Source organism: Eptatretus burgeri, chromosome 16 (genome assembly GCF_056783735.1).
Source record: "Eptatretus burgeri isolate ZD-2024b chromosome 16, Ebu_testis_v1, whole genome shotgun sequence".
NCBI lineage: Eukaryota > Metazoa > Chordata > Myxini > Myxiniformes > Myxinidae > Eptatretus > Eptatretus burgeri.
In genome coordinates, this window is record NC_140976.1 from 63,448,524 (window position 1) to 63,470,401 (window position 21,878).

At 42.9% G+C, this 21,878-nt stretch overlaps 1 protein-coding gene across 10 annotated transcripts in view; it reads left to right on the plus strand.

Moving 5' to 3' along the window:
* Positions 1 to 2,062: 2,062 nt before the first annotated feature.
* The window catches only part of LOC147011202 (solute carrier family 2, facilitated glucose transporter member 5-like), a 176,360-nt gene continuing 156,544 nt past the window's right edge, over positions 2,063 to 21,878 (plus strand). For 4 of the 10 annotated variants that reach the window (XM_085859997.1, XM_085859994.1, XM_085859996.1 and 1 more), the window contains exons 1-4: positions 2,066 to 2,292; positions 18,773 to 18,871; positions 19,202 to 19,362; positions 19,801 to 19,925. In XM_085859997.1, the coding sequence (XP_085716123.1) occupies positions 2,200 to 2,292; positions 18,773 to 18,871; positions 19,202 to 19,362; positions 19,801 to 19,925 (478 nt within the window). In that variant the 5' untranslated portion in view covers positions 2,066 to 2,199. Of the gene's footprint in view, positions 2,293 to 18,772; positions 18,872 to 19,201; positions 19,363 to 19,800; positions 19,926 to 21,878 lie in introns of all 10 variants that reach the window. The other 6 variants (XR_015052470.1, XM_085859998.1, XM_085859993.1 and 3 more) reach the window with 4 other exon arrangements.

The following is a 21,878-nucleotide window of genomic DNA, read 5'->3' on the forward strand; positions in this document are numbered from 1 at the left end:
ACCATGATCTCACCACTATGCAGTCTCTGAACATCTGAGAGTGCTGCAATACCGATGATGAAATGCTTGAGCTTAGATGACAACAGAGACAGGTGATCATCCTCTCTTTGGGATAGGACATTCCAGGCACCCACCCGAAGGGACTGCCTCAGGTTAACCCAAGGAGACCGCCATTTGGTGGACGCCATCTCAGCACCACTCCGACACACTCTCCCGCAATCTGACCCGGGAATGTTACCCCATGGTTTCCCTCCTATCATCAAAGATTGGGGGTTCCGAAGGCTTGGCACCAATCCCGTCATCCGGCGAGCTGCCCTTCGAAGGGAAGCTGCACAGGAGGTACTCCCACAGAGTGGGTTTTCAGATTTCTTTGTGTTTTTGTGTTTTGCGGAATGAAGGGTTTTACGGTGGCCGGAGTGCAAATCCTGCCACCAACCTCCAAATAAAAAAGCATGTTAACATTGAAATAAACCTATGTCACCCGCAGGGTGACCGGTATCTTGCCAAAAGGTGACCACGTGTGACTTCTTTAAGGTCACACTGAGGTGAACAGAGCTGCTATCCAGCAGGAGCGACTCCTTGAGGAATATCTGCCTACGAGAGATTCTGATGAGTATCGTTCTACAGAGTAACCATGAAAAATATGCGTTTGCCTCAAACGTCCCCAAATGACGTCATAATGTCTCAAGCTTGACAAATCTTGAAAGCACTCATCGAGGTGTTCAATTTGAGGTACTACACGATATGGTTCCTAAAACTTGAAAATTTGACCTTGGGGTCAAATATGTTTGACCTCAGGCGCTAACCATGAAGCTAAAGGCCAATCGCCACCAAAAATTAATCAGCTGAGTGACAGACCATGAACTATATTCCCATGAAGTTTGAAGACGATCCGATCAAAATTACTCAACAAATAAGGGTTTCGTCGACTCCCCTGATTTGCGACAAAATGACCTTGACCTTTGACCTTGGCCTTCAAAATTTTGTGCACTGAAAGGGACCTCTATAGGCCTCTGATATGCGAAGTTACAAAAATTTCCAATGATAACTGTGCTCTGCAGAATTTTTTATATGTGATTACAGACAAAAAAAACAAAAAAAACATACAAGCTGACGAACATATCTTGCAAAACTTCGTTTTGGCAAGATAATAAAAAGTCACTCAACTGCAGGAGGACGTCCGCTGACACAGTTGAGCACTAGATATGGATGGCCGTTGGCTCACAAGGAGCTCCTCCGCCCTTTGACAGGTTTTGTTTTTAATCCTGCTGGGTGTCCATATCCAAACACCCTCCTCACCAAAAAACCTGGTGGGGGAGATGATTTAGTCGCCGACAACCCGACCAACAACTACTGACCAAACAGGTTAGTACAGGTTTACATGATACCTGTAGCAAGTCACAGATCTAATCTGGCCTGACGTGACATCAGACCACCTCATGGAAGGCAAATCCAACTGAAGGTAAATTCAATTCCTTCCACAAAGCTCGGAACAAGTATGTGTCTACCCTCAGGATAGCCAGGAAACATCTTTCTACTCTCAAGACTGAACTCTCTAACTTGTCTGCCTCCTCCAAATCCTGGTGGTATCTAGTTTAGTCTGTTTCTGGTGTACGTTCCCCCTCCACTCCCTCCCTTACCTCAAATGGTCGCACAGCTGACACTGCACATGAAAAGGCTGAATGCCTAAACTCCGTGTTTGCTTCTAAATATTTTATCCCAAACCTATCGCTTTCTGTACCCACCTTACCCCGTCGCACCCAGCTGTCCCTGGACTCTGTGTCCTTTTCTCTTGACAAAGTGGAGAGCTTGTTGTCAAACCTCAACTCAGATTCTGCAACTGGTCCAGATTCTGCAATAAAAAAAAGTTCCAACACTGAGCTCACCCTCATGGGCTTATGTGCAAATTGATTTAAATATCAATCCTGGACTAAATCTCAAACTGTTCGCGGAACCAATCTATCCCTCACGTACTTAATAAATAGATACAATATCCCCACCAGCAGGTCTTGCTCAGAACTGCTCCCTCCTTCCAGCCAAACCCCTCCCTCGCGATCCTCCCGCTCTCTTCAGCATCAGACCCCTCACAGCTCACCCATGCCTCCCTCCTCTGTCATTTACTCAAAGGCACCAACGTGCGAAGCTCGCTGAGACTTCCCTCCAACCTGGGGGACCAGAGGGAACTTTGCGTACAGGGGAATGGCACTGGTTACGGTGCCGCACGGTCTCTCTGGTCAGAAACAGGCCAGATCACTCACAGTCAAGGAAACATCTGCTGGTCCGAGAAACAAGGTGAGGCTGGAATCGAATCAGGGGTTTTCTTTTTAATTTGACAAAACTTAGCTTTCGGGCTAGCCCACTCGCTTGGCCCATCATGCACGGGCCTGCACATATTATAATCCACACCCGTCCACTGAAATCGACAAATTTCTCTTCTCTGTACTTCGTAGCCTTAACTTAATGTAACAACTTGGTCAATGCACCGGCACACAGTGGCCTACTCTTTTCGAATAACATGCGAAATTTCACATGTTCGCATGAAACGTTTTAACGTATTAACATATAATAAGTTGTTCGTCGGATCTTTTGTGACGTAAAAATGACCGGTACTCGTCCTGTGGACCTGCACATAACCGTGTGATCAGCAATTATATAAATACTTCCCTTTTGGCACAAAAGTACGATTTAGAGAATATCCTAAACCATCAAACTTGGAGGAAGCTTCCCGTCTCTGGTTTTGTTTCAAACTTGTTTACTTTTGTACATAAAACGATTTATGAAATATTTTATTGATATCAACTAAATGTTTGAATTATCTTGAAGAAAAAACTATTTTAACTTTGATTTTTTTTTATATAAGATTTTATCTATTTTGAGCAATTTGGTCTGTCCAACACAACCATGTGATTGTCTTCATCTTAAACAACAATATGTATGGTGAGATAAACTTTGAGGAGACAACAATGAACTTTCATCATGTGTATCATCTGTCACTGCTATCAACATGGACACTGGACATGGACAAGGGTCATTGGGATTTAAACATTGTCCACTGCAATCGACATAGACACGGGACATGGACACGGGTTATTGGGATTTAAACATTTTGCACTGCAATCAACATGGACACGGGACATGGACATGGGTTATTGGGATTTAAACACTGTCCACTGCAATCAACATAGACACTAGGGTGTGTCTAATGACTACATGAAAAATTTAAGTTTGATATTTGATATCGGCCAGGTAAAATTTGTGTGCCACTTTATACAAAAACAGCATATCCAGAATTAAAACTTGATAGCACAACATTTACTACTTGCTCAACGAGACCAAAGGTATACACAGTTGTGCTCAAAGCCGGTCACTGCTGTGTTTACTGGCATTCTGGCCAGTGGCCACCCATAATATTTTTTTGGTGACACACCAAAGCAAAATAGATAAAACATAAATATTTTTAATTTTAAGTTTTGTTTTTGAGTTACCCTCTCCAAAGACAGCCCTGCACAATGCATAGCACATCTGGCCTGCGAAGCCTGACAGTGCAAAGCAGCACCACACATTCGACCGACAGCTCACAATAAATTGTAACAATTTTATATCACAGGGCATTGGCTGCAGCATACAGCTTTGCATTATTTATCTCGACTGCCTGTTGATGTAATCTTTGTGATGCTTATTCCATTCAATGTTTGGCTGTTTGCCATTGTTTGGCTTGTTTGCAGGTGAAATGGCAAAGTTAACTAGGAAAAAGACTGAGATTTGGTTGATTGGTGGCACAGGAGATCACTTCAGTTATGCTAAGCTACCTTCACGAGGAGAAGTGCTCAAGGTGCTGTTTGATTTTCATATACAGAAAGAACATAGTCAAAATGACAGTGTGAAGGAAACGGTCACAATGATCCTACAAATTTGGGAACGAGCATGGATACCAACGAGGGCTAAGAATCATCTCTGTGATCAGCGACGACGTCTTCACAAAGAATGGCAGGGCCTGAAAAAAAAAATATCACAAGGAAGTCAGCGACAGAAGAAGGAAAGCGTGATGCTTTCAGGGATTCTTTGGACAATGCCTTTGATATTGCACATGAACAGGCCATGACGATAATCAAGATAGAAGAGGATCGGCAGTTTTTGAAGGCTCAGCGTGAAAAAGGACGACATGGTTCGATTGCAGGAATTGACGTGAAACTCGCAAAGCAAGAAGAGAAAGCACTGGCGAGATCAGCAGCAGTTGCAGTGCGTCAGGAACAACATCATGCAAGCTCAGCAGCAGTGACAGATGTTGTAGTGCTTGATTCATCATCTGAGGAAACAGCATTATCAGCAGATAGCTCAGAATAAGAACCAAAGAAACCTTCAACATCTTCTGGATCACGGCGGCAGAAAAAGGGAAAAATCTCTGTAGTTCCACGTGAAGTTGCAGTAGCTCAAGATCGCACCAAAACCAGCAGCAGGAATGCTACTTATATTTTTTCTGTCATGGCTACGTCCGATCAGTTTACAGCACCAGTTAGTGAACTGATGATCAGTCCTTCTTTAGTCCAACGAGCAAGAAAAGTTCAAAGTGCAGCTCTTGCAGCTGAGATTCGTGAATCTTTTCATCCACTCGTTCCACTAACATTGCACTGGGATGGCAAGATAATGCCCAATTACACAGGAACTGAACAACTGTCTGTGGATCGACTTCCTATTATGGTGTCTGGCAAGGAGGTAACCAAGATTCTTGCCATCCCCAAGCTATATTCCGGCACTGCTGCCGTTATGGCAGAGGCCTGTATGGCTGAGATAAGGAGCTGGGAACTGGAGAACAGAATTGTGGCCTGATGTTTCGACACAACAGCAAGTAATACAGGTATAAAGGGCGGCGTTTGCATAAAACTCGAAACAGAGTTAGGAAAGGATCTTCTGAACCTTGCCTGTCGACATCACGTGTCTTAAATTGTTTTGGAAAAGGTTTTTTCACTGTATGATGTTTTTAGGTCTCCAAAAATCGAAATCTTCAGTCATTTCCGTGATTTCTGGCTAAACATTGATCAATCAAAGTATCGCACAGCTTTGGATGATGTAGATGCATCAGAGCATGTAGATGATATTTGAGAAAGTATCATCACCTTTGCCATGCAGCAACTGAATACTAAGCACCCCAGAGATGACTACGAAGAGCTCTTGCAGTTAACAGTCATCTTCCTTGGAGCGACTCCACCAAAGGGAATTAGGTTCAGGTACCCAGGGGCAGTTCACCGTGCGTGTTGGATGGCACGTGCCATTTATGCCATCAAGATGTGGCTTTTCAGAGATCAGTTCCACATCCAACAGCGCCAGAGCACAACGAGGGCATCTGTACAATCCCACTCTCGCATGGTGTGGAAGCACTTACTTCAAGTGTCACTTTTTGTGACCACTACCTATGTTAAATACTGGTTCACCTGTCCATCAGCCAGAGAAGCCCCAAGGAATGATCTTCAATTGTTGAAGGCACTGCATAGCTACCCAGACAAGGAAGTCTCAAATGCTGCTTTGACTGCATTTTTCAGACACCAGTGGTATTTGTCAGAGACCTTGATTGGCCTCAGCCTTTTCTGTGACTCCGTCACTGTCGATGAAAAGCGCTGCATGGTCCACAACATGCACAATAACCAGGGATCAGATGAACCCCCAAAAAGGCTTCCTCCCATAAAAGATCCATCTACTATGGCACTACCCGACTGTTACCACTTCCACCATCAAGATGCTCCAGATCCTGGGACTGGATGAAACCTTTCTTGAAGAAGACCCACAACAATGGGAGGCAAACAAATCATACAATGAGGCAACAAATATCATTTCAGTGACAAATGATTTGGCAGAGAGAGGAGTCGCTCTTATGCAGTCCTTCAATGAAGCCCTGGTCCGCAATGAGGAAAAAAAACAATTTGTACTACAAATGCTCGAGTACCATAGAAACAAATTCCTGAAATCAGTGAAGGCCACTGAAGTGAAGGGAATTGATAACTTTAATCAGTGATTGTTTTTTATTTGTTTTTATATCATTTTGTACAGTGACTGTTCCCTTTGTGTGTTTAATATCATTGTTTGGATGTTTTAGCATTGAATTAAAATAAGCTACAATATCGCGCATTTTGCTATATGTAGTAAATCTTTCTGGGCTTTGAGCAAGTTCTAAATATACTCTGATTTTCGTATAAATTGGCATATATCATTTTTTTCTCAAGTGGCACACAATGGCAACCTGGCCAGTATTCATTTCAAAACTTCAAAAGTTAGACACACCCTAATGGACACTGTGCATGGACACGGGTTATTGGGATTTAAACATTTTCCAGTGCAATCAACATGGACACGGGTTATTGGGATTTAAACATTGTCCACTGCAATTAACATGGACACAGGACATGGACACGGGATATGGACATGGGTTATTGGGATTTAAACATTGTCCACTGCAATCAACATGGACATGGGTCATCTTCACGGGACATGGACAAGGGTCATTGGGATTTAAACATTGTCCACTGCAATCGACATGGACACTGGACATGTACACGGGACATGGACATGGGTTATTGGGATTTAAATATTTTCCACTGCAATCAACATGGACACAGGACATAGACACGGGACATGGACATGGGTTATTGTGATTTAAACACTGTCCACTGCAATCAACATAGACACGGGTCATGGACTCGGGACATGGACAAGGGTCATTGGGATTTAAACATTGTCCACTGCAATCGACATGGACACTGGACATGTACACGGGACATGGACACGGGTTATTGGGATTTAAACATTTTCCACTGCAATCAACATGGACACGGGACATGGACATGGGTTATTGGGATTTAAACATTGTCCACTGCAATCAACATGGGTCATGGACACGGGACATGGACAAGGGTCATTGGGATTTAAACATTGTCCACTGCAATCGACATGGACACGGGTTATTGGGATTTAAACATTGTCCACTGCAACCACAAGCAGCAGAGCAAGGGAGATCGTTTTTGTTGCACGTATATCTGCCAGGTGAACACATGTTATATTTACATCCACACGTCGACAACTCCGTCCACATCACAGGAATAGACTCCTGATGTACAAGATCTGAATGAACGAGTTTCTCCTTTCCTCCAATACATATCCATGGCCTTGGGGACAGGCTACTTTAGGCCTTCTTTCGCTGCTGGCCACACTATGACCTGGGACTGGACACACATCAGGTGTAGTTGCAGTGTTGGTGGTGGATTTTCTGGGTTGAGGATTTTGTGAAGCCCGTCCAATCGTACAATAGCCACATCCTCTGCAGTCGATGTTTTACTCCAATCGTTTGATGATGAATGTTTCAGCTGTTAGTCTCCATGTTGAAGTGACAAAAGCAGATGATTGTGATTAATAAATGTCTTCCACAATGACTTCTTCCCATGCCCATAAAACCGATTGGTTGAATCACATCTTGTTACAGCGTGGAATCATGGAAGTGTGGCCCTCTGTTCAGGGCTCAAGGTGGTGGAAGGAATGGCTTCGTTGTTGTTCCAACATGTCACCGGATCCCTTCATCTGTAACACAACTGAAGAGAAGAAGAGAAAACGCATCGGATTTCTGGATTGCATCACCAACATGCAGAACGATCCTTGTATCTACCACTTCCTGTGTGGAATGGAAGTTCGACATGTTTGGTGTTACAGATGATACATGTTCTAGATCATTACACCTTCCGATGACGACGACTTTATTTTGTGGAAGATGTTCTGCTTTTTCCATCAGCTCTTTTTTGAGAAAATGTGTCAATGTCATCTTGTGTTCTTCCACACCGACGAAGCTTTCCTCCCAAGCTGGTAAATCGATGTCGTCATGATCCGTCACTTTCCTTCTCCTTCGTTGTTTTCTTCTATCTGTATGAAGAGTTCACCTTCCAGACTTGATGGATGCTTCCTGATAAGTGTCAAATGCAATGTCAACTCCAAATCATTCATCAAAATGTTTATCATCACTGTCATTCACACTGTCATTCATTCAAACCCTAACCCTAACTGCATGGGACATTGCAAGAAAAGCTTTCTCCAGGAACAAATCCAAAATTCAGATAAACGTCCAGAGAAAAGAGAAATGACGTCACAATATAGGAACTGGTCAAACTGTTGACAAATTTTCTTTCAGCAGGCACAAAATAGTTTGCGAGGACCACTTTGAGCCTCTGTGTTTTCAAACAGAGCACCAAAGAGAGGCTAATCTTTGAGGACATGACATGAAAAGGAAAACATTCAGATAAGATGAGTAACTCAGCATTTTTCAACCATGAAACATCTGAAAAGTCAGGAGCAGAGAGGCAAGAGCTGTTAAACGTGACGTGGAAAAGGTAATCGATGTTACGGCAGGTGTTTTCTTGGAAATTCTGTTCTGTATACACGTGGATAGTAAATTGTTAAAAAACATATATATATATATATATATATATATATATATATATATATATATATATATATATATATATATATCTTCTTCTTCTTTCGGCTGCTCCCAGTTAGGGGTCGCCACAGCAGATCATCCGTATGATCCGCATAGTGATTTGGCACATGTTTTACGCCGGATGCCCTTCCTGACGCAACCCTGGTCGCCTCTTACGACACAGGGATATGGTACACCTATTTTAACCGGGGTATACACCGGCCCAGTACACTGGTACTCATTTTGCCGACCTCGGAAGGATGACAGGCTGAGTCAACCCCCTGGTGTATTAATTCAGTGGCCCAACGGGGCTTGAACTCAGGACCTTTTGGATCCCAAGCCGCTGCCCTAACCACTGCGCCAACACCAGGCTTATGCGCACACACACACACACACACACACACACACACACACACACACACATACACACACAAACACACACACACACACAAACACACACACACACACACACACACACACACACACACACACACACACACACACACACACACACACACACACACACACACACACACACACACACACTCCCTGTTCTGCAAAGTAGCAGGCGCCAACTCGCCCGACCCCTTCCATGAGAGTACATAGAACACCAACACCTTGCCCCACTCAGTCTTGAGGAAAAGGACAAGGGACCTTATTGGAACTTCGACATGAGACTTTATTGGAACTTGTACGTGAGACTTTATTGGAACTTGTACGTGGGACTTTATTGGAACTTGTACGTGGGACTTTATTGGAACTTGTACGTGAGACTTTATTGGAACTTCAACAGTTCCTCATCATTTGGAATGATTTTCAATTTTGTTTGGGGGCCAAAAACTATACATATCGTGATATCTCAAAAAGTTGTGGATAAGTTGTGACAAAACAAGGTGGATGAGTTTGTTTGGCGACAAGAACAAGCGGATTACATTTTGGTTCAGATCTGGCCTATCAGTGGGATACAAAAGGTAAACTGTTCCACTATCAACCTTCATCTGGTGAAACTACCTAAATCCAGGATCCCTCCAGGTCTTCAAGACAGCTGTTCACCCCAATCTCAGATCATCCCCAATCAAAACCATGATCTTTTCAACCCTTGTTATTCCCCCAACTCAATCCCTCCATTTTCCAAATCTCCTGTTTTCCCTCCCGAGAGTTTCATTCTGTATCCATCTTGTCTATCCTATGCTTCCTCTTCTATCCCCCCCCCCATTCCTCCCCACACCCATTTTTTTGTCCAAGTCTGCCTCTATCTTGGCCTTCAACTTTGCTGTTGGTGCCCCCACCACTCTTAACTGCTCCTTTTGTCCTGTTGTGTCCTGATCTGTTCGGTGTACTAATACTAGCTCTTCCACGAGCCTCGACTTTGTAAACAAAAAAAAGTTTTAAAAAATGGAGTACAGGTAGCTTGAGACAGTTTTGTATTGTGTAATGCAGCGTAAGGGTCCAGGGCTTGTTGTCGATTATGAGGTGTAATTATTCAGGGGATGCCAAGCAGAAATATGCCAATGGGATTTTAGTGTTGCAATCGTAAGGGAGATCGGTGTGGATTGAAGGAGAGGACATCAATGTTACACAGGAATTATTGAGGCCCAATCTCTATTTTGTTCACCTTAGTTGAAGGACATATCTGCCATAGAAGGGGCTCACTGCAGAGCTAGCAGGTTAATGTACTGAGCATATGGTTGGGGATGGATGGGGGTAAGATTTTTTAAAAAGTCACTTTTGGAGACAAATATGTTAGGGTAGTCGTTTCTGAACAATAGATTGACCCAAGTCTGTTGACAGCATGGATAAACAAAAATAATGGATTCATTTTTTAAATATCCTGCTTGTTCTATCGCACCAAATTCAAGACTGAAACTGCTTTCTAATAATACGTACACCCATCGATTTCAATTTTACGGTTGAAAATTGTCCATCATGTTGAGATTACCGAGAGATTTGTACACACAGCATGTTGCAACGCGTCTGGCACGGTCTTGTTTGCGAAGAGAGTGCAATATGTGCTTGTGATGTGCAATCGATCAGTGAGTCACTACATCTCGGAGAGGTCCTCGTCTCGAAGACATCGCCAGTCAAACACACAAAAATACAGGATGTGGTGTTACATTGAAGGTCATGCCAGGGTCTTCTCACAAACATCTCGTTATTTTGGGTGGAAACGTTGAAATTCTGAACCAAAGCAATTCCTGAACTTGGTATCTGGTTGGTATCACACAGAGTGATTTACTTGTTTTACTTGTTTTTTCATTTACTTGTTTTTTTTTGTAAATTATTTTCAAACTGCTATTTGTAAGTTCTTTGCATGAGGTTACGTGACTCATTTGGCATTGCTCTCATTACATTAATGAATGAGCCAAAACCTGTTTTATTTGGTCACCTAAAACATACAATTTGAGTTAATTATCTTGATTAGCTTACTCTGAGCAAACTTTTGATTGTCGGCCGATTGTACTCTTCTCTTTAAAGAGTGTTTTTACAATCATTTTCAGAAATCTTATATCTTCAAGTTCTTTGTAGACATTATGTGCCAATTGCTATTATATAATTTTGCACTCCCCCCCCCCCCACACCTTTCATTCCCTAGATTTATGTTTTACGTTGTATGTCAGTGACCCCCCAAAACACACAAATATACTCCGAACAAAGTTCATGGGTTTAAAAATATTAATTAATCTTGATATAACAGAGCAAGCAAGCTGGTGTTGGCATAGTGGTTTGGGTTGCGGCTTGGGATCCAAAAGGTCCTGAGTTCAAGCCCTGTTGGCCGCTTGAATTAATACACACCAGGAAGTTGACTCAGCCTGTCATCCTTCCGAGGTCGGCGAAGTGAGTACCAGTGTACTGGGCCCGGTGTATACCCTGGTTAAAATAGGTGTACCATATCCCTGTGTCGTAAGAGGCGACCAGGGTTGCGTCAGGAAGGGCATCCGGCGTAAAACCTGTGCCAAATCATTATGCGGATCATTACGGATGATCCGCTCTGGCGACCCCTAACGGGAGCAGCCGAAAGAAGAAGATAACAGAGCAAGCAAGCTGTTTCAGAGATATAATTAAAAATAAAGATTTTCCTTCATTCCAATATGGCTACCAGACCACATGGCGGATGACGTTTTAGTGATCAATCGTATATCCACAAAGGGTAGCCGATGACGCAGTTAAAGCTTTGCGTCAATCTGTTCAAGATATGACGTAATATTTGATGTGATAATTAGGATGAGTTAGACTTCAGTGAATTTCTCTGAAGAGGACGCAGGTAAGGGTGCTGATGAGTTATGCACTGAAGGGGAATGCAGGTGAGGGTATTGATGATGATTTTCAGGTGGAGGGGCTGGAGCGAAAAAAATATGGGTATTCGACAGTTCTTTTGCCGAGTGCTGCAGATTTCTGTGTAGCTCCTATGGAAACAAAACATCATCCAACCCCCTCTTGAATGGGAGGTTCAACTCTATCACTGGGTCGACATCTTGCAACCTGTCAAATGTTTTATGCATGCAGTTGATGGGAGATGGTTTATGCATGGCTGGAGGTTGTTTATGTGTGTGTAGAGCTGCTTTATGTGCACGGCTGATGGGACCAGATGAAATCTGTGACTTACTACAGGTACCATGTAAATCTGTACTAACCTGTTTCATTGTCGGGCTGTCAGCACGTAAACCATCTCCCCCACCCAGTTTTCTGGTGATGTGGGTGTATGAATATGGACACCCAGCAGGATTAAAAATAAAACCTGTCAAAGGGCGGAGGAGCTCCTTGTGAGCCAACGGCCATCCATATCTAATGCCCAACTGTGTCTGCGGACGTCCTCCTGCAGTTGGGTTACTTCTTATTAGGAGGTTGGTGACAGGATTTGCACTCTGGCCACCGTAAAACACCAAATTTCACAAAACCCACAAGCGCAAAGAAAACTGAAAACCCACCCCGTGGGAGTACCTCCTGTGCTGCTGCCCTTCGCAGGACAGCTCACCAGATGACAGGATTGGGGAAAAGCCTTCAGGACCCCTATTCTTTGATGATAGGAGGAAGAGTATGGGGTAAACTTCCAGAGTCAGAATGTGGTGGTGTGTGGCGGAGTGATGCTGAGGTGTCATCCACCAGACGGTGGTTTCCTTGGGTTACCCTGACACGGTCCCTTCGGATGGGTGCCTTGAATGTCCTACTCTGAAGAGAGGATGATCACCTGTCTCTGTTACCATCAGAGCTCAAGTGTTGGAACATTGGTATTGCAGCCGTCTCTGAGGTTCGAAGACCGGATTGCGGCGAGATCATGGTGGGTGGTTACACCGACTATTGATCTGGTCACTCTGATGGTTACCATGCACAAGCAATTGCTGTAGCTGTGTCCAATAAGCTGACTCCAATGATAATTGAGGTAACACCGGTCAACGAGCATATTATGGGACTGCGGATTCGTCACTCTTTGGGTGTTTGATTCCCTGGTCTCTGTATTTGCTCCGACTGAGGTGAGTGATCTCACCTTGAAGGATGCATTCTATGCCATGCTCGAGTCTGTGGTTGATCAGTACCCCAGGCGAGATACTCTTGTAGTCTTGGGGGAATTTCACTGCATCGACTGGAACTGTTAGGGATAGTTATGAGGTGTGTGTTGGTCCCCATGGTTCTGGAACTGTAAACCTGAATAGCACTAAGTTCCTTGACTTTGCAAGAACTCATGGACTTAGGGTGGCTGGTTCATGGCTTCAGCACCCACAGGCTCATAGCTGGAATTGGCATTCCAATGCTGGTGGTGTGGCAAAGGTGACTGACCATGTGCTTATTGGTGGTCACTGGAGGATGATCCAGAACTGCAGGGTCTACCAGAGTGCTCAGTTCCTCAATTCCGTCCACAAGCTTGTTGGAGCAACTTTGAAGTTGCAGCTTAAATCCAGGAGAATGGTACCATCTCAGCTGAGGCTGGATGTTGGCAAGCTCAAGGATGAGAGGGTATCTCAGGAGTTTGCAAACAGGAAATTTTTGGGGGTCTGGGTGCTTTGGAGATTTGGAGAACAGGAGATTTGGGGGGTCTGGGTGCTTTGCGGCATTCTGAAGAGTTGTGGAGTGCCTTCAAAACCACCGTCCTTGATGTTGCCAGTGGATGTCTTGGAACTCACTGTGGGGCGAAGAAGAATTTTGTCTCTCATGGGACACTGGATTCCACAGGCCAGGCTAAATGGCAGAGCTGAGCTGTTCAGGGAATTGAGGCGTAAAACTGTACGTGCACCGAGGGTGGACAAGGAGGCCTCTGTGCGAGGAATGTGTGAGGGTGTAGAGCATCAGCTGTGGTCAAATGTTTCTCATCCTGCTTACAGGGGGGATGCATACATTGTGTTCCTCCAAGCAAGGATAGACTGTATCCTTGCTGTTTGGCTCCTCACCGAACAGAGATGAGAGTTACGGCAGGGGCTGCTTGCAGCCTATGTTGATCTCTGCAAATTGTTTGATTCTGTAAATATGGATGCCTGCTCAAAGATTCTTGGTCTTCGTGGTGTGCCCCCAAAACTGATCGATCTGATGTCTGAACTCTACTCTGGTACTGAGAGTGCTGTGAGATGTGGTGGTACCATCTCTGACTTATTTCCAGTTGCTACTGGAGTTCGTCAGGGGTGTGTACTGGCCCCCACACTTTTCAGCAATTGTATGGGTGGATTATTGAGAGGATGTCAGAGAGATCAAGCTGTGGTGCATAATTTGGGAATGTCAAGATCTCTGACCTTGTTTTCGCAGATGATGCAGTCATCTCTGTGGAGACTGGATATGCTTTTGGGGGCCCTCGAGGTTTATGCACAGGAGATGGTTTTTTCGTTTCATATGATCACATGGAGATGATTTGTCCTGGTGTTTCACAGGCAGGGTGAATTTTCAATGGTGTGCCATTCCTCTGATGGACGTTAAACTAGGCGTCCTGTGTGCCGACATTAATTGTGTGCATCAGTGTGTGAGTGTCTCCTCCATAACTTCAAAACCATGAAACCTAGCAGCCTGAAACTTTGCATGCATACCAAGAAACCTCCAAGAAAGTGCAAGAGTAAAAATTGGGTGTTTGGTTGAATTAAAACATCCCTTTTGAAGATAATTAACGGTCTTGTTTAATTATATCCTTCATCAGGCGATCCTCGGCCATCTCGTTCTCCCTCGATGGGTATTAAATTGCCATTTTGTTTCACCCGCTCAACAATGCCTTGACTTAGAACAGACCGCAAGAGTTTATTAACAATTAAGTTTTTTTTCACTTTCCTCACTCAAATAACCGAATTCCTGTTCATCATAGCTACGAATCGTTGGATACATAGCAATGCTTATAACCACCCGGAGATGCCAGCGTTTGTGACTTTATTTCATTTCCGCACATGTAATAAGCTCTAGAATCTCTTAAAGTGAGCCACATTTCAAAATTTATAATGTGAAATTGACCTTAGCAGCAGTTCCGACTGCTAAAAAAAAAAAAGTTCATTTGTCCAGTTCAGACATTGTTTGACATTCCAGAGGGTGTTTAATATGATCGATCAGCGAGCACGAATCGCTTGCCAAGCCAGCCATTCCTTATCAACCATTTCATTGGAGAGCTTGCTTGAGTGCTTAAACGACTTGGCGAGTGCTCGACAAGTTGCTTGGATGTTCGTTATCAAGCCATGGCGATGCACTGCAAAAGTGCCCGCACTGTCCCTCTGTATTGTCACTCTGCACTGTTGTGCCCCACGGTGCCGTGCGGTGCCAAGTCTGCCATTCCTTATCAACAGATGGATGGATGGAGGGAAGGAGTGGATAGAAGGGATGGATCAGTGGATAGATGGATGGATGAATCAAACAGTTGTTTGTAAGCCATGGCAATACAGTAGAAGGTGGTGTAAATGACTTTTTTTTAATCACAGCTGTTGTCGTGTTTTTGAAAATAAAATTACAAATTGACATTCAAGACAATGTTAGGTGATAATGTAAATGAAGTACACATATAAATGTGTGTTCTGTTGTCTTAGTTAAATCTGGCAAAACTTTTAAATGTAGCCTTCACCTCCGAGCGGTCATGCTGACCACTACCTGGACACGCTTAGAGATGCACCCACTGGTAGAGTACTTTTGAGGTTATTAGGGGAGAGTTGTTTCCAAAACCCAAGCTTATTGCACATGCTGCAGGGAATGTAATGTCAGATGAGGGAACAGCAGGTGAGAACTCATTCATTCATTAATTCATGAACACCGGTGGAATTTGCTGTGAATCCACTTTCCATCCCACTATTCATCCATCAATCCTTCCTTCCTTCCATCCCTTGCCCCCATCTCTTTGTTTGTCCTCTCTCTCTCCCCCCTACCCCTTCTTCCTCTCTCTCGACTCCCTCTCTCACCCTTCTTGCAACTTTCATCAAGTGGTAAGTAATGGGTGGTTGTGATAAGTTCCCACAGGTGGTTGTGTTGTGGTTTGGAGGTGCTTATTATGTTGGAGGTGGAGGTTATGTTTGGAGGTGGTTATATCAACAATACCTTCCTCACTCTCCCCTCCGAGCTTCCGACCTTCCTCACCCCTCCCGCTCCTCACTCCCCCTTATCTCCCTCCTTGCTCTCATTCCCTCCCTTCTTTTTTCCCTCCCTCCTCCCTCCGCCCTTTCTCTCTCTCTCTCTCTTCCTCTCTCTCCCCTCCATTATTCCCCTCCCCCCTTTCATCTCTACCCCTCCCCTCTTCACCCCCCCTCCTCTCTTTGTCTTCCCTCCCCTCTATTCATATCCCTGTCAGCAAAGCAACGGATTTTATTTATTAGTTTATCATAAATAATAATAATAAGATTAGTTCCCTTGCAAGGAACTTTGACGGAGGAGGAAGTCACCCATTAGGCCCAATAAGCCTGCACTTTCATTGTCAAAAATTGTTATTTTTTTTTCATGTTCTGTCCTTTTTTGAAATGCTGAGCAGTAAGCAAGGAAGCAGCACGCGCCATTGTAGTCTTGGGTATGACTCGACCAGGGTTCGACCCAACAACCTCGCAGACTCGGAGCAGACGCTCTGTTACACCACCGAGTCTGGTTTTGTTGTGATATGAGGCTTCAGTGGGAAATTTTTTTTTTTTGAAACTCCTTTTGGAAGTTGACACCAGTTTTCAATGCATTATAAAGGCTTTGTAGCTTGGTGGCCAGGGGTGATGATCAGGAGAAACAATTAATCCACAAAGAGAAACAATTACAATGAAGTTGTAATAAACCTCTTGGTTACTTACCCGAGTATTACACAGGCTTTGGATTAAAGAAGATTGAAAGATGTCATGGATTATTTCCTATTCTGTTTAAAATCTTAAACTGCTGATCCTAAAGACACGCTGTGGCCTAACTTTGAAGCATTTTCTTCTGTATGAATAAAACTGGTTTCAAAGTTATATTATTTGAGATAAATCTCATCCCTTTTTAAGATTGATTCCAGATTGTGACGTCATAGGTGTTCAACGATATTTTAAAAAAAAATGAATGTTAATTGCAATCTGGAACCATAATGTTCAAAGATTGCACAACAAACTTTTTAGACTCCATCAAGTTTTCAATCTGAATCCATTTAAAATTCCTTTCTGACAACTGAGACATTGGTAACGTCAAGTATGGCTGGCCATACACTGTACTTCTAAAAGTCATGGGACTACTGTTTGCAGGAGGGAGACTTACCCACCCATGCTTTTGATTTCCTTAACAATAAATATCCTTAATAGACAAATTATAACTGGTCAGGTAACAGTCTCATTGGTTGATTTCAGAGCATCATGTCTCAAAGGAATGAGATAACCGAGTTCCAAAAGGAATGATAATTGGCTGTCAGACAGTGGGCACCTCCTTCAAGATAATTTTATTGGTCCTGATCATCAACCGTGGGGAACATCAGCATTAACTCTGAAGACTGCAATCAGCGCAGACCCTGATCATCAAAAATCACATCAAGAGAGAAGAGAACCCTGCAAATGAATTGTTATAGAGTTTGGGGAGTCGGTGGAATGTCGGACAAGTGCCAGTGTAGTTCATCCAGCCATGCATTCTTTGAAATGCCATGAAAGAGCAGCTGCACATAATCCTATAAATCATTGGATTAAATATAGAGTTGAGCATGGCTCTGCAACAAATAGGGATTGGAGGGACTTGAAATCTAGAAATAGATTTGGAGAAGGCTACGCACATGTCTGGTGTCACTGTCTATATGTGATGTCCTGGAACACTAAAATAATAATCATTATATTGAGACAAATGAACTTTGATAGATGATGCGTCCGTTGGATACATTTCCATGATGTCCATGTCCATGCAGACTCATGAAGTGTTTTGAAGATAACTTTGTGTTTGAGACATATATTTTGGTAAATCTCCTGATTGTGTATGACTTGTGGTGGATTAACGATTAAGCCGGTTGACTGAGGATCTTCGGGTCCTGAGTTCAAACCTTGAGTTCCAAAAAATGGGAAAAAATTTTTAAAATATGTTAGTCTGTGACCTTCTTCCTCTTGTCCCCCCACCCCTCCCCCAGAGTTAGACCCAATGGTTCCACCCATGGGTATAAAACCTGTGATTGGCTGTGGGTGAGAGGAAGGAACCAGGAAGTTTATGTACAGGAGGAGAGGGTGGCTATTTTGGAGTTTCCATCTGCAATATAGTTATTGGAAGGTTGTGTTTGGTCGAACCCATATATGTTGGTTTGGTCCATATGTTGGTTTGGTGCGCTGCAGGCCGTAACAAATGGAAAAATCAAAAAGAACTTTGGATTCAAGTTATGGAAAATTAAAAAATAACCTGGGGAAAAAACTGGAAGATTCCAAAAAAAAATTAGGAAAAAACTTTATCAAAAGTACAAAACAACTTTGGGGAAAAAAAATTTTTAATTGCAAAATTTGCTAAATAATTTTTTTTAATTCCAAAATAACTTTGTGATATCAAAAAAACTTTGGAAAATTTAAAAGTAAGTTTTGAAAATAAAAAAAAATAACATTGGAGAAATAATAAAGAATTTTTGGAAAATTCCACAGTAAGTGAAGAAAACTTGGGTGTTATCCTTGCACGCTGTGCAATATATTTTGGTTTAATTTCACATTTACTATGGGGTTGTTGCAGGTATCGTGTGAACAATAATTGAGAAAAATGTTTAGCAACCTTATCTTAATGTTTCACTTTGCTCAATTAATGATGAAAACGACTGTTGCTTTCTTTACCGAACAAATACCACGGATGGAGAACATTTTTCTGAGTATTGTTTTGTAATAAAAGCAAGAACTCATCCATTACCTACCCGTCTCATGTGTTTGTACTTGGTATGTTTTAAAAAGATTTTCAATTTTCCTGGCACCTGTCCCTTTGCAGGTTCCATGTCTCCACTTATTGCTGTTGGCATCGGCAACGGGCATTGGTGGAACTTTCCAGTACGGCTTCAACATCTCTGTCATGAATGCGCCAACATGGGTACGTGACACCCGGTGTGATAAATCATAACGAGTTTAAGTCAGGGTCACGATGAGATTGAAGCACCGAATTAATGACAAATCTAACAATGTGATATTTCAGCTCGAGCTTTCATTTAAACGGTGTTCCCTCAAACACACTCTTTTGTCCTTCTTGACAAGGCCACAGCCAGTCTGAAAAATAATGGCAGACCATGGTGACACCGTGGGATGGTGTATTGCCAGGGCACTATGGGATGCTCAATGTTATCATGAACCCAACAACACCCCACTCCTCACCCCAACCACAATAAAATACAGTGTTTACTGGACTTCTCTTCCCACCACCTAGGACATTAAAAACTTTATCAACAACACCTATTGCGAGCGCTACGGCATGTTTATCGATGAGAACTTGGTCACACTTTTGTGGTCAGTGATGGTCTCCATCTACACAGCAGGGGGTGCCTTGGGTTCCTTCTTAACAGGGCCTCTTGCCTCGAAACTCGGCAGGTAACGTGGGGGCACCGTATAATCCATGGCTTCACTAACTTCATCATCTCACAATTAACTTTTTTGGCTCTCTCACGACCCTTGCGCATGTCACTAACTCGGTCAAGCGTCTCACAAACTTCATTGTGTCTATCACAAACTCTTGTACCTAACATCTTGAAGCTCATTAACTTTATCATGTATCCAACTAGCCCCATCATGTCTTGCTAACTTTACTTGTCTTTTTGTTCGGTTAATTTTGCTGACCGTTCACTTTATTTTCCCTCTCATGTTATCCCTTCATGCTTCCGATGAACTTTTGTCGTGTATTTCGTACATGGTATTCAGGTAAATACTGCCGGTATGAGTTCTCATGAAAAAAAAAAAGGATTATTTTGATTGTCGATGATGAAACAATCATTGTGTCACACTCACTTCTGTCTGTTTGATGAATGGCAGGAAAAAAGCTCTACTTGCCAACAATTTCCTGGCTTTGCTGGCGGCGACCATCATGGGAGTGAGTCAACCACTCCATTTATACGAGCTCATCATTTTGGGACGATTCTTCATTGGCATCAACTGTGGTGAAAACTGCTTTGCTACTGTTTTAAACGTATTGTTTCATCTTTGTAACGGAAATTACCCCCTCCACCCAAGGTGGATGGAGGTTATTGTTTCACCCCTATCTGTTTGTTTGTCTGTGAGCAGGATATGTCAACAAGTTGTGGACGGATTTGGACGAAACTTAGTCGACAGGTTGGTTGTGTGATAAGGAAGAATTTATTTCAGTTTGGTGAAGATCCGAATCCGGATGCAAGAAGTTTTTAAATTTTTAAGTGGTCCTTCCACCATTGAGAGATGGGGCTAAAACCGATATATTGCATGATGTTTCGAAACATTGCGGACGAGTTAGTACAAAACTTTGTAGATGAGTTGGTTAGGTGATGAGAATAAGCCGATTACATTTTGGTTAAGGTCTGGATCCAGACCCGGCCTATCAGTGGGATACAAAACGTAAACTGATCAGCCTGGCAGAGGTTTGCACTCCACCCAGTGCTGTTCTAGTTATTTTGTTTGCAACCTATGGCTGCTGGTTGCATCACTGTTGGGAGCACGGCGGTGCCGCTGATGCAGTACCCCCTGTTTCCTGGTAAGCTGGTTCTCATCTTGCTGACATCAGAAGGATGACAGGGCGAGTTAACCCACCATGGTGTTGTTTAACGGCACGACAGGGGCTCAAACTCAAGACCTGAAGACTGCCTCCCACCTTAACCATTAAGGCAACGCCAGGCTTATTTTCCTGCATTAAGCCCATATCATAAAGTTAATTTTCTTAAATTATTAAGATCATGAAACTTACCTTTAACAATAATAATGATAAACTTAATCCATTAATGGCAATATTGATGGCGACGATAAAGATTAGTTTATGGAGATGATGGTGATGATGATGTTGCAGGATTTGAGGGGGTTATTGTGTTGACTGCCCATGTTAATTTGGTGAATAAATGTGGAAAAGGGTTCGCCAACCCACGATTATTCGAGCGCATTGATTGCAATCTGCAAAGCTTGCATCAATAAATTCATCGTGATAGAGCGAATCTACGAAAGGGAAACCCATGAATGGCAAAGGCCCTCCTGTACTTCAATTTTAATAAAATAATGATTTTGAAGAAAATCCTGAAGTTTAGTGTTACTGAAGCAGTCTTGTACACCAAGCACCATTATGCACTTTAGTAAGATGACGTTGAGTCGCAATTCAGGAGATGGAGGCTTTATTGATCACCATAGGATGCAGAGGCAATCATCATCGTACACTGCCATATTGGTGGCATCCTCTTGACCTTGATACACGTCACGCCCTCTCATGCTATATTTCAATATATTGCATCGTTCCTGGACGTATTATGAAGGGCATTTGTGTTCTACAGTCTTCAATTCTATAATTCAATTTAAACTAGAACGACACTCATAGAGCGTATAATCTCGCCTCGCATGTTCATTCTGAACAAAAATACCATCGTTAACTGAATATGTTACTATTTCGGCCAACTGCTATTATGGCCCATATACCCATATCATCCATGCACCCTTTTATGTCACATAGTTTCTTGGCATGGGCTATGAACGTCATAAATTTAATTCTACACTCACATGGGTCCAAGATCAGATATATGAAGTTTCAGATTTTTCAGATAAGGATTTAAATTTGATAAATTATGGCTGGAATACCACTTGACCAATGATGTCATCGTTATCACCCTATATACCCCACTGGGAGTTAATGACATATGCTAAGTTTCAATATTTTCCGTTGAGCGGTTTTGGAGAAAGTGATGTCCGAATGTTTTCCTTTTTATCCAATATGGCTGCTTTACCATGCAACCCATGATATCAGAGTTAATAATAAAATATTCTCCATGGGGACTAAGTGACATCATTAATGAGTAAGGACACGGTTACACCCTAACAACCAAATAAAAGAACGTCCAAATAAATAAGAAGGTGACACATCTACTGGTCATGGATGATTTAAA